The sequence below is a fragment of the Macrotis lagotis genome, chromosome 4, assembly GCF_037893015.1.
Source record: "Macrotis lagotis isolate mMagLag1 chromosome 4, bilby.v1.9.chrom.fasta, whole genome shotgun sequence".
Taxonomy (NCBI): domain Eukaryota; kingdom Metazoa; phylum Chordata; class Mammalia; order Peramelemorphia; family Peramelidae; genus Macrotis; species Macrotis lagotis.
Genome location: NC_133661.1, coordinates 120332103 through 120345672, shown reverse-complemented (window position 1 = coordinate 120345672; position 13570 = coordinate 120332103). Strand labels below are relative to the sequence as shown.

At 36.8% G+C, this 13570-nt stretch overlaps 1 protein-coding gene across 1 annotated transcript in view; it reads left to right on the top strand.

Annotated features, from left to right (window-relative positions):
• Nucleotides 1-13570, top strand: part of LOC141521436 (pro-interleukin-16-like) — a 161464-nt gene that overhangs the window by 123387 nt on the left and 24507 nt on the right. The window contains 3 exon segments of the mRNA XM_074233996.1: nt 1316-1448; nt 4181-4268; nt 7415-7896. Coding sequence (XP_074090097.1) covers nt 1316-1448; nt 4181-4268; nt 7415-7896 — 703 coding nt within the window.

The following is a 13570-nucleotide window of genomic DNA, read 5'->3' as shown; positions in this document are numbered from 1 at the left end:
CACAAACAATCTGAGATCATTTCTTCATGTTAAAAATGTGGATCCCAGAGCTCACTCTTGTCTGCCTTATTAAGGTTATAAAGATCAAACCTAAAAGTGCTTTGGAAATTATAAAATGCTATGCAAACTCAAGTTATCATTATTATTTGCATGATTCTTTTACCTGGACCCTATTGGAAAAGTGTGTCAGTTCCCACTAAGGCAGCTAGGTGGTACAGTGGATAGAGCAGCAGTTCTGGAGTCAGGAGAACCTGAGTTCAAATTTGGCCTCTTGACACTTACTAGCTGTATGACCTTGGGCAAGTCACTTAAACACCCAATTACCTCACATTCAGGCCCATCTCCAATCTTCCTGATTCATATCTGGCTACTAGACCCAGATTCTCTCTGTAAGAGAAAGTGAGGTTGGTGACTTAGCACAGCACCCCCTCACTCAAATCCATTTCACTTGCTTGTCATGGCATCACCTCCCTGATATCATTGTCTTCTTTTAGAATAAAGAATAAACATCATTGTCAAATAATATCCACTCAAAACATTAGTTTATGAGCCCCCTAATGATATGCTTCCTTTCTCCTACCAGTCAATCAGAGTACGTATTAGTTCAGACAAAAATTTAATCAGTCAGAAACACAAAGAAAGTGACCAGAAAAGTTCTATTCATTTATAGGGGTTTCCAAAGGATTGAATGTCATGATGAAGTCAAAGAATAGAGTATGGAGTTGCAAGGCAGGCGATGTAATAACACAATGTGATCAGATAAGGGAATTTTAGAGTTCATGAGATGATCAAGGTGATGGAAAGATCAAAGTCTTGACTGTCTCTGCCTGTTGCTGAGATGAGGAGAAGGAATAGGCTATGGGAAATGATTAAACTGAGGAACTAGGAGGTTAAAGTATTAGAATGAGTATCAATCTGTATGTTAAAGCTGTGTATTTGAGCAATAGTTGATTGACACCTTTGCTAGTGTTTCTTCACATTCCTTTGACCCTGACTTCTATAAAACAAAGGATTTCCTCATTTTCCCCTTGTCCAAAAATTGTGGTATAATTTATAGTCCATGCAAAGATGGTCTGATGAGAGCTTCATTTTATGGGGTGTGTTAAATACTGTGCCTGAGGAAATTACTCCTTTTCCCTGTTTTTCTTTTAAGTTTCAATAAGGGAAAGGAAGTCCAAGATTTTAATCTCTAGCTACATCAGAAATCAATTTACTCTTTCTTAAACAAGTAGCTATAGGCACAGTTTAATCAAGTCTAGATGTCATTTTGCTTTGAATAATGTCACTGGAATCATGTGTTGATGTTTCTTTGCAGATGTGGGGATGAAATCATAGAAATTAATGAGATTTCAGTTCAAAATATGACACTCAATGAAGTATATGCCATTCTAAGTCACTGTGATCCTGGAGCAGTCCCAGTGATTATCAGTAGACACCCTGATCCCCAGGTAAATCCTCAATTATTTCTTTCTCTCTTAGCTAGTTGCTGCCACCTAGGACCAAACCTGGAAGTCAAATCTTATAGAAATGAAGATTTCCTGGAAAATATTACTGTAAGAAAGGTCAGCATAAGCATGATAATCTTTACATAGTCACTAATATCCATAGCAAACAAAATAGATGACTCATGGATGACGCTGTTGTTAAGGATCATTATTAGGGGAAGTACAATCCTGTTTCTGAATTATAAATATTAGTGTTGTCTGAAATGGGTTCCTATGGTGAAACACAATGTTCTTAACTGTATTTATGAAATTTTAAACAATTCAATTTACTCTCTGTATACTGATGAATAAATAAAATGGAATATCTTATTTGAAATAATTAACCTAGATTAGCTAATAGATGAGTCCAGCACAATCAAAACAAGTCTTTCTTGTTTACTGGATACTTAATAAGGTTGGGGATTCAAAGAAAAGCAAAAAATAGTCCCTGCTCTCAGGGGACCTGTTCTTAGATTCTCTAGTGGAGGAAGATAACATAGAAGTAACCATGTAGAAAAAAGATAAAGACAGAATAAATTAGAGGGGAGGCACAATTAACATTACATGACTTGAAGGAAACCATGGAGTACAAAAAGAAGTGATGAGGTAGAAGAAAGTTTGAGACATGAGGGAATATCCACCAATGAAAATGCCCAGAGTTGGGAGATGCAAAGAATTCATTTGGGAGGAATGACTTGGATATTACTGGATCATAGATCCAGTGGAAGGAATAGTGTATAAGAAGATTGAAAAATTAGGACATGGGCAGGTTATGAAGGACTTTAAATCCAGAGGATTTTACTTTTGATCTTGGAGGTGATATGCAGCCACAGAAGTTGATTAAATGTCTGTGTGTGTGTGTGTGTGTGTGTGTGTGTGTGTGTGTGGTGGGGGGGAGACATTGTCAGACATTCTTTAGGAAAATCAAGTTGACTGCTGAATGGAAGATGGACTAGAGTGGAGAAAGATGAATCAGGGAGACCAACTACACATTTATTTCCAGTTGTACAGGCATGAGGTGATATGGGCTTGTACCAAGAGAGGTGGCAGTGTGAGAGTTGAAAAGAGGCATTGATGAAGGATGCTATGAAGGTAAAATTAACAGAACTTTACAACAGTTTGGATATGATAGATGAGAGAATGAGGAGATGAAGATAAGATTTAGCTTGTAAGCATGGATAACTGGGAGGATAATGGTGCCTGTAACAGGAATAGAGAAGTTAGGAGGAGGGTAGGATTAAGGAGAATATTGAATTTAGTTTTGGATATGTCAATTTTAAGATTTCTATAGAATATTCAAGTTCAAATATACAATAATGAAGCAGATCCTTCTTAATTTTCTAGATGTTTTTCTTTGCTGTTATGATTTTCATTTGTGATTTTAAACTATGATATAGGTATTTAAATCCCATAATAATCTTTAATTTAGTGAATAGCTCCAAACAGTTTCAGGGAAGATGTTAGATCACCAAAAAAAGTTATCAACTTATTACCTGACTTTTCCCTAGCTTTATGAAATGGAAAATCTCAAAGGATTTAGTTAGGTAGACCAATAGAGGTTATCTACTCTGATCTCCTTAGAGAAAAAAATGACCATAGTCACATGAGTGTGTGAACTCATGTATTCTTGACTCAAAGACAACATTCTAGCTTCTTATACCATGCTATCAACAATTTAAGAACATATTTGATTATTAACAAGCATTCACTGATGAATCGACTGTTTGTTTAAAGTTACAGAACACAATGTGTCCTCTTCCATCATTGGTAGAAGTTAGTTGGAAAGATAGGATGTATACATAAAGGGATGAATCATTATATTACAATGTTACAAATACCAACCTAGAGATTCTGAAAGTAAGTGCTACAGATAGAGAGAAGTAACCACTCCCAAGATCCTACCTGGCTCTAAAATGCTTTGATTCTGATTCTTATGATTTTGGAAGACTTTGAGCAATTAGGGACATGGAATCCAGGACACCTGGATTCTCATCTCAGTCCAAACATTAATTAGCTGTGTGACACCCAGACAGGTGAGGAATTTGGTCTCTTTGGGTTTCACTGTTTTCATTTGTAAAATTAAAACCTTCAATCTTAAGTTTAAAATTTAGTGGATATCTATAGTCTAACACAAAATGCTAGGCTTTTATAATAGATTTGTGGTCTGGAGACAAAAGAGCATGAGCAAAGGCAAAGATATACAGTATATATTCCACAGCAAACCAATTTGACAAGAACTGATGATCCATTAGAGAAAGTATTGGGAACAGACTGAGGGCCTTGAATTGCAGGTTTAAGAATTTTACAATTTATCCTATAGAAAAGAGGAAAGTTATTGAAGTTTTTAAAGGGTATATGTGTGGGGGGGTTATAGGGAAGTTGATAGGTATGAAACAGCACTTTAAAAAGATTATTTTTCAAGATGGATGAATGCAAGGGGAGAAGAAACAGGCAGTAAGACCAGTAAAAGACTAATACAATATGGGGCAGAGAGGCAGTGCAGTGGATAGAACATGTAGTAATTACCTAGCTGTGTGACCTTGGGCAGGTCACTTAACCCCACTGCCTTGCAAAAAAACAAGAACAGAAACAAAAGACTAATACAATAATCCTAGTGTACCATGAGGCATTAATTAAATTTTCAGTTCTCTTGTAGTTCCCAATGCAAGTTCACAAAATGAGCTGATATTTTCTAGGTGTCTGAACAGCAATTAAAGGAAGCTGTGGCGCAGGCTGTAGAGAATAGCAAATTTGGAAAAGAGAAACATCATTGGAGTTTGGAAGGTAAGAAAAGTAATAAAATAAAGGAAATTCTTGTCATTCTTTTGATGTGCCATGAGGTTGTTTTGGTTAGAGTGCTGCAGATACCTAAAATGAAACCTGTTTTGTTAGGATTTACAGAGTGTAACTTAAAGCTTCTTTGCTTTAAGAGTATAAAACTGCCCTCAGACTTTTGGGACACCCTATAGACTTAGCTTCTCTTTCTACTCCCACCTTGATTTAAGCAGTTTTTGTTTGCTTTACATTGAATAATTTACTTATCTTCATGTAACTTCATTTCACTTTTTTCTATTAATAAGCATTTATTTTTTCTTCACATTGGAAAGAAAAGCAAAATACTTATAATAAATATTTATAGTCAAGCAAAACAGATTCCCTCCTTGGCCATCTGCCAACAGAGATAGTGAACATTCTTTATCATCAGTATTCTGGAATCATGATTATTTCATTAGTCAGAATTCTTACTCTTTTAAAGTTTTTCTTTATAATTTTGTTGATGTTATAATTTCATTGACTTCCTACTTGAGCTGGTCTAATGCCATGGAATTAGTCTCTTCTCCAATTTCTCCTATATGCCTGAAACTTGCATAATCTTTAAGTAGTTAGATGGTGTAAGTGGTAACGGGGTGACATGGGGATTAGTCCGCTGGAGATGGAGTGAGGAAAAAGCTGCTGTCTCAGACACTCATTAGCTAGCTGTGTGAGGCTAGGAAAGTTCTGCCTTGATTTCCTCATCTATAACATTAAGGGTTTGGATGTGTTTCTTCTAAGACCCTTTCCAATTCTAAATTTCATCGAGTCTAAACACAGATCTTATCATGACATTCCTCTTCCTCACTTTCTGTTAGATAAAGTTCAAAATCCTTGGCATGAAAAACTTCCATGATTTCATTCCAACTTAACTTTTCAGTCTTCCCCTAATGTTATTTGTCTTTATGCATCCTGTGCTCCAGGCAAACTTGAGAATATACCAGTCTCCTGGACTTATCATACCCCCTAATATAATTAGTATCTAATTAGTACATAATTAGTACTTAACAAACATTTAAATGACTTGAATTGAATGTTTATAAGTTATTAGGTCAAAGTCTTAATTGGATAAATAACTGGGAACTAAGAAAAGACTAAAGAGGCAGAAATTTAAGTTGCCTGTGAACTTCAACTGGGAAGATAAAAGGCTAGATCAGTGGACAGAGCAGTTATATGAATAGGAGACTTATGTGACTGGCTGGAAGCCTATTGGGAAAATCACAGAAGGCCTGGAATGAGAAGAGTGACAAAATAAGAGCTAGGCATTGTTCAAAGGCACAGCATGGCATGTGTCTTGCTTTCCCTCTCTTTTTTCAGTCATCTCATAGTTTGGTATAGTGGAATCATCATTTGGGTGGGGGGGATTGGTTCAGTCATTAAACCCAAGTTCAACTCTTAAATCCTTCTTTGGCTTTAATTATTGCAACTATATATATTCAGGGAAATCTGCTACTCAGTCTCTAAAGTGTCTTATAGATAGATCTATTATCTTATAACTAACAGTAAATATTTACCCCAATTTTCCAACCATAAAGAAAGATGAGAATTTTGTTTCTTGACGATGATCCTTGATAGTGGGGTGGGGGTGGGGGAAATCACAAGAAATCTCTCTCTGTGTGTCCCTGACTCTGACTGTCTGTCTGTCTGTCTCTTTCAGTATTCTAAACCTCAAGTTCATAGTCTTAACAAAATAGGCTATTGTAGCAGTCATTTGTGATAGAATAAGCACTGCTTGGGGGAATAGGGCTATTTTTGTTGTTTTTGGCAAGGCAATGGAGTTAAAGTGACTTGCCCAAGGTTACACAGCTAGGTGTCTGAGACTGTATTTGAACTCAGGTCCTCCTCACTCCAGAGTTGGTGTTCTATCCACTGCCCCACCTAGCTGCCCTGACTGGGGCTATTTTTAAAAATCAATTTTTTTCAGTTGCCTATTTGAGTAACAATAGCAATAAAATAGAATCCAACTTACCGACTTGAGGGAGTAAGTTCCCTGTATGAGATACACTGTTTACATGATCCTACAACAGAAGAAGGATCAGAATAATAGGGAATCATATATATCTAGTAGCCTGGGTCTATTCCTTTCCTAGGTGGCTCAGAGGATAGGATTCTGGATCTGAAATCAAGAAGACTTGAGTTTAAATCTAGACTTAGACACTTTCTAGCTGTGTGATGCTGAGCAAGTCACTTAATGTCTGTCGGTATCATTTTCCTCATCTGTAAAATAGAGATGATAATAACACCTACCTTCCAGGATTGTTGTGAGGATAAAATGAAACAATATTTGGAAAGAAGTTTGCAAACCTTAAATACATATGCCAGCTATTATTACTGTAGGTACTGGGACACATGGATTGTTGGGGTCTAGAAGGAATTTAGAATCCATTAGAGGGAAGCATTGCCTTTGATGTCCCCCAAAATAATATCTTGTATTTATTTAGCGATTTAAGATTTGTAAAATGTTTTACATATATTCTATCATTTTATCCTCACAATTCCATGCTATGATTATCATCCTCATTTTTCAGATAAGAAAATTGAGGCCAAGACGAGTGCAAGTTCATGCAGTTAAATGTCTCAAAAAGCCCTTACTCTCACTGTCAAAGTCATGGATTTGAGCTTCTTATCCATTTTTAAAAATCGGGTCAAATAAAACATATTCTGTATTTGATTTATAGTTAAAACAAAATGAAGAGAAACTGAGGGCCTATTTTAGGGGGAAAATAGGAGCAAAATTATGAAGATCATAAGAAGAATTGAATGAGGCCAAGAGTCAAAAAGATTTTGTGAGAGACTTGTCCTTATCTCTCTCTCTCTCTCCCTCTGAGCAAGATCACACCCAGGTCTGTGGTATCACAGTCAAGAAAACTCCTGATTCATAACTTCCCTATACATTCCTTGACAACCAAGATAACAGGCTTTAAACTATAAATTGTAGGTGGATGTCTTGTCCTCCTGGTAGCTCATGAGGTCCTTGAAGGCAAGGACTATTGCATCAAATACTACTTCTGTTGTATTCTGATGGTGACTGGTACAATTCAGAAACAAGAGTAAGTGTAGAATTGGATTATTTGTCCTAAATACCTCTTATTCAAGTTTTGACTGTATCCCAATTGCAGGTATCAAAAGATTAGAGAGTAGCTGGCATGGCAGACCCACGTGTGAAAAGGAAAGTGAGAAGAATGCCATCCCTTTCCACCGAAGATCTCAGAAGGTCATGATCCGATCTAGTAGTGACAGCAGTTATACCCCTGCCTCATCTGTTGGGAACAGCTGCAATAGCAGCCCACAGCAGCCATCAGATCCAGATACAAGAGCTGCTAGTGAGAATATCCCAGTGACCCAAGAGTCTGGTTTGTTGCTTTCATCTTCAAGAAACAATTCAGAGAGTCAAACTCCAGTGGGGACTGAGGAGTGCCACCCACCCTTGAAAGTCAAGAAATCCTTTGAGATTCTGGTTAGAAAGCCCACGTCTTCCAAACCCAAACCTCCACCCAGAAAATACTTTAAAACAGATGCTGCTACTGGGGATCAACTGCAGAGCCTTGATGGAAAAGAGATTTCAGTATCAGCTGAACAAATGTCTTCAATGAAGGACCAAGTAAGATGTTACTGTGTTTATATCTACTAAATACTTACCATAAGTGAAGCATTAATGATTAACATCTCATCATATCTTCTAATCAGAACAATAGATCTTAAGAATTTCAACTATTCTACCAGAATTTCTCTTATTTTGTAATCAGAAATGAGTTTTTCCATCCTGAGCTGAGTTTGAATTTAGAAAGGCATGTTTGGAACTTGGTGGATCTCACAAGCAAATATACATTCTGACAACTCTTATGATGCTAGAACCAAATGGAAACTTAGATATTGTTTATTTCATGATTCTCACTTTAGATATGAGGATACTGAGACCCAAAGAGTCAGGTATATGCAGAGTAGATACAGGAATCTCTCTGATATTCTGAATCACATGCAAATTGACTGCATGGACAGCCATTAACACATCCTCCATTTTTAGAATAATCCAAAAGGTACTAGAATGGCAGGAGACTTGAGTTCTCACCTCATCTCTGATAAGACATGGTGAACTTTTTCACTTAAACTTTTTTAGACCTCAAATTTTATATCTGTAGAATAAGAGAATTAGGATAGATGGCTTTTAGGTTCCTGTTATTAAAATGCTCTAAAAGAAATTAAGCATTTCACCAAGGACTACAATAATTTGATATCTCTGGCTATGTCTACTTTTAAAACGTCTGCCAATGGAAATGGTGGAGATTTATGGTTCTAGATAGAAACTCTTTCCCTCCACCCTGTAATTTGAAGTACACCTTTTTATATCCTGAATGTACACTGGCTTCTATGTAGTACTAGGAGAACATTCTAAACAACTATTCCAGGTTCATTCCAGGCCTTGGAATTCTATAATGAGGCTAGAAATAATAGTAAAAGTAAGACTGATGTAACTCTAAAAAAATTTTTTTTGATCCAAGCCAACAGTAGTTACATATATTCAGGAACTCTTGGTGAATAAACATGTTTCCTAAAGGAAAACAGTGAGTGTTCTGTGATTTATCATTTGGAGAATTGTCTGAGACACTGAGAAAATGTTAAAATGAATAGGCCAAGGTCAACCAACCAGTATGTGTCAGAGCTGAGACTTGAACATAGCTCTCCCTCTCTGAAAAACCATATCTTAGTGGTAGAGGATAACATATTTATTTCTGTTTTGGTAGCAATTTCTCATGTTTAAAAATTCAAGCACAGTTGAAGAACATGAATGTCATTCTTAAGGCAGACCCAAAATAGTATGAAGAGAGAGATCACTCAATTAAATTTAGGAATGATTCTCAAACTTAGCATAGGCTAGATGAGTGTAGACAAGCTTGGCCTTGCAATTGACTGGATAAGTGAACAACCCCTTTGTTATCTGATTAGGAAAGGGACTGGACCTGGACTTTCTGGATTTATTTTTGTTTGTTTGTTTGTTTTCTAAGGCAATTGGATTTTCCCAGGGTCACATAGTGAACTTTCATTAATATGAAGACTCTTTGTTTACCAAGGCAGGTTGAAGCCTTCTCTGAAACTTAAACCCTGGGAGAGTTACTTAGACTATGGATAGGCTAAATAAATTGTTCAGGGTCAGTATGAGTCAGAAGCAGGACTTGAACCCAGATCCATTATCCTTAGAGGCTGTCTATTCCTTATAGCCACTGCTTCTACCTAAGTTATAAAGAAAATAAAGGGAGTTTAAAGGCCATTTAAGATCCTAGAACTAGAAAGGATTTCAGAGGCCATCTAGTCCAACACCCTCATTTTGTAGATCAGGAAACTGAAGACTATGGTCCTCTGCTGCTAGAGTCAGAGCTCTTCAGTAAAAAGACAGATTCCTTTTGACTTGTTAAGGATAATGGTATAACAGGGAACATTTAGGGATAGGCAGTTAGTTGGTAGAGAGATATTTTTCAGGGGAAGAGCCTTTCATTGTTCCTTGTACCCCAGGCCAAGACCAAAGTAAATAGATCCACCTCAGACAATGTCTGTTTTTCAGGGTGTCCAACATTCAAAGAGACAGTGACATGAACAGAAGTCACAGGTCTTTTTTTTATTAAAAAAAAAGACAATTCTGATTGATCAGATGGAATGGAACCAACTCCCTATTCTTTACCACCATGATCATCTATGTTTCTCAGGCCCATGTTTGAAGGAAATAACTTGTTTTCTTATCATTCTATGCCCATATTTCTTCTCCTTATGAAATTAATTTCCTTAAAGGTAGAAGCTGTTTGGTACACAGTGGGAACTTGATAAATGCTAGTTGATTAATGTCCACTTAGATGGATAGGGACATATTGGGCTTTCTTACTCTCTTTTCATGTAGGTTCTAATAAGTTTTATTGCTTCAGACTTCTTCACTATTTAAATACGTTATTTTCCAAATTTTACTCACTGGTGAGTCCTTTATCTAGTCTTGTTCCAGTCTACTATAGGGAGCTAGGTTGAATAACCAGACTGTGGAACTTCAATATATTATATTAGGTCCAACATCTAGATTCTCATAGTCAACTTGGTTATTTGATACTAAAGATCTTATTGACCTTTTATAAAATTATATATGGAGACTTAGGTCCATAGGGGTGACTAGGTGGTATGGTGGTTAGAGTAATAGTGTTTGAGTAAGGAGTATCTGCTTTCATAACCTGCTTCAGACACTTACTAGTTGTGTGACCCTGGGCAAATCATTTAACTGTGTTTGCCTTATTTCTTTATCTGTAAAATGAACTGGAGAAAGGAATGGCATACCCCTCCAGTGTCATTGCCAAGAAAAATCCAATTGGAGTCATGATAGAACTGAAAGAACTCAACAATTTGGGTTCATAGGATCAGAGAATTAGAGCTCAAAGGGACCTCAGAGTCATTTAGTTCAACCCTTCCATTTTACAGATGAGGAGACTGAAGTCCATAGAGGTTACATGACTTGACTGGCCCAAGGTCACATAGAAAGACAGACACAGGAGTTAAATCAACTATTGAATAAACAAACCAAGCTATTTGCAATATTGTGAGAGCTTGAAATCTTGAATAGGAAGAAGAACTCAGGTTGCTAAAAAGGAAGTGCCTTTCCTCAAAAAGCAGGATGTGGTTGCCTTTGTACTTAGTTGTTGTAGTTCTTCCTTTTTTTTTTAATGGATGAAATTTATTTTTGTGACTGAGGGACTAGAAAAGCAGAGGGCAAAATTCAAGAGATTTTTAGCAGCTATAAAGTCAGTGGTTAGGAAACAAAAGTGCAAGGGGGCACTACCATATACTCTTCATGGACTTTGAAGTCACCTTTTTGGTGGCCCTGGAAATAGAACAGGAAGTGAAGAAGCTGCATTAATCACTGAAGCATAACCACTTAAGTGAAAGTCCCTGAGTAGACTTGAGCTGGTATTGCTGGAGAAAACAGTTTTACTAAAAACCTTTCATCAGTAAAAAAAATGCTCTTACAAGGAGCTGGGGACAATATTCTTAGCAGCAAAAGCAGAGAAAGCTGCCCAGATAGAAATAGAAAACCCAAATTAAATTGAATTTGGGAGTTTGCATAAGGTGCCCCAAAAGAGCCAATCAAGAAAGTTGTGATGGATGGCAGATAGATGTGTTGGATATGAACAAGAAGGGAGGAACCAAGAAGTCTCCCCAGCAGTCATTTTCCTCTAGTGAATGTACTTTGCCACATGAGCATGACAAATACTTATTTGGTTATGGAGAAACTCTCCAGAATACTTGCTTTGGACTATAGAGATAGTACAGAGAGAGAATTTGTTTTTGTTTTAAGCCACATCACAATCCTTTGGGTACTATTTTTTTTTATTTGAGAGTAAATGTAGTATCTTCTGAAGGAAAGAAAATTCCATTAAGAGTAGCATACTTTTAGTTCTTTCATGTTCTGTGTAAATATATCTGCTAATCACAGTATCATAGAGAGCTAGAAATGAATTTTGAGGTCATCCAGTCATATGATCATAAATTGAGAATTTGAAGGTACCTTATAGTTCACCAAGTACAACATTCTCATTTTACAGCTGAGGAAAGTGAAACCTAGCAGGATTAACTGATTTGCCAATAGTCACACAGATAGAGGTGACAGACCCAGGATTTGATCCCAGGTCCTCTAATGATAGAGCTGGCATTCTTTCCTCCATGTGTCTTCTGTGATGCTCCATTACCTTTAAGATTATTATTTTATGGGAGATCTGAACAGTCTTTTAAATTATATATTTTTAGGATAAACTAACAGAGCCTACATTTAGTTCTATATATTTTCATTAATTTTTTTAATTTACACATTCTTTTTAGAAATTCATTAGGATCATAGAGTTCGAGCTGGAAAGGATGTTAAAAGTCATTCATTCCACTTCCTCATTTTTCAGAAAAGAAAACAGAGGCATAGAGACTTTACCAGATCATATAACTAGTAAATATCTAAGGTCTTCCACTCCTTGATTCTTTTGTGAAGTCAAACTAGGTCATCTTTTGCCTCCATTCTTACCCTACCTTAAATCACCGAATCAGTATTAGTTGCCACAGACAAACTAAGACCTGGGAAAGACCTTAGCTTAAAAAGGTCAAGATCTCCAACTGCTTCTGGGGCCACTGACTGTTGTCTTGGTCTATGTCTTGCCACTGGGTTCCAATGAATCTGGAGGAGAGAGTGAGACTGATGATTTTGCACAGTTCTGCCTCCCTTATATCCAACTTACTTGAAAGTCAAGACATCATCTTTCTAATGCCACTGATCCTCTTTGAGAACAATATCTTTAGAGGCAGATTTGCATCAAGATCTTCTCAACTCAAGTTCCTACTAGATCATCATGCCTCTATATAACAATGACTATTGTCAGTCTGAATATTCACTTGAGGTGATTTAAATTCTAAGGCCTTGTATAGTCCTAGTTTACTACCCCAAAGAAGAAATTTCTTCTGCCTTCATGGTCTTATCAACTTCAAGGAAGTCCAAAGGACCATGCAGCAATTTTTAAATTTTTAAATGAGTAGAACACAAAGGAAAGAGCAGCTTTGAATAGCATTTTAATTTGCAAAATGTTAGGGAGTTATTTCAGTGATGTCTTTCTCAGATGGTAAACTGTTCTCTGCATGCACAGATCAGAGACATAAAATTCAATACAAGACGGAAGACACCAAGCACAAATTTAATTGCTTCCTCTAAAGAGCAGAGCAGGTGACAAGAGGTCTAGGAAACAAGCTGCTGTCCTGACTGCTGAAATTTGGGGATAATCAGGCAGACAGGAATCACAATTCCCTGACTAAATAATAATTCCCTTGACCTCTTCCTTGGAATCCAAGAAAACAGTTTTGAAACTTTCCTTCTCATCTAGTCCAAAAATCCTGCATCTCTTTGCCCTGCTCCACACCCCACTCTACAATTCTAAATCTGAGGTCCTGTGAAATCATTTTCTTTGGCTTCCAATGCAATATAAGTTTTGTATTTAATTTAATTTTCTGATAAATCTACTTTCCACAAACTAACTGATTAGGAAAGAATGTGGCAGTTTCTGCATTGAAATTCTTTTTAAAGGAACAGGAAATAAATGCCATAAGGTTGGTTGATCCAGTGACTGTAACTCATTTTAGCCCTGCCCAAGAGCATAGGAAAAGATGTCATTAAACTCTTTCCATCATGATCACCCCCTACCCCTCACTGCCAAGTGCTTAAAATGGCTCATTGTGAAGCTGTTAAATAATTTTTCATCTAGTGAAAAAGCCTG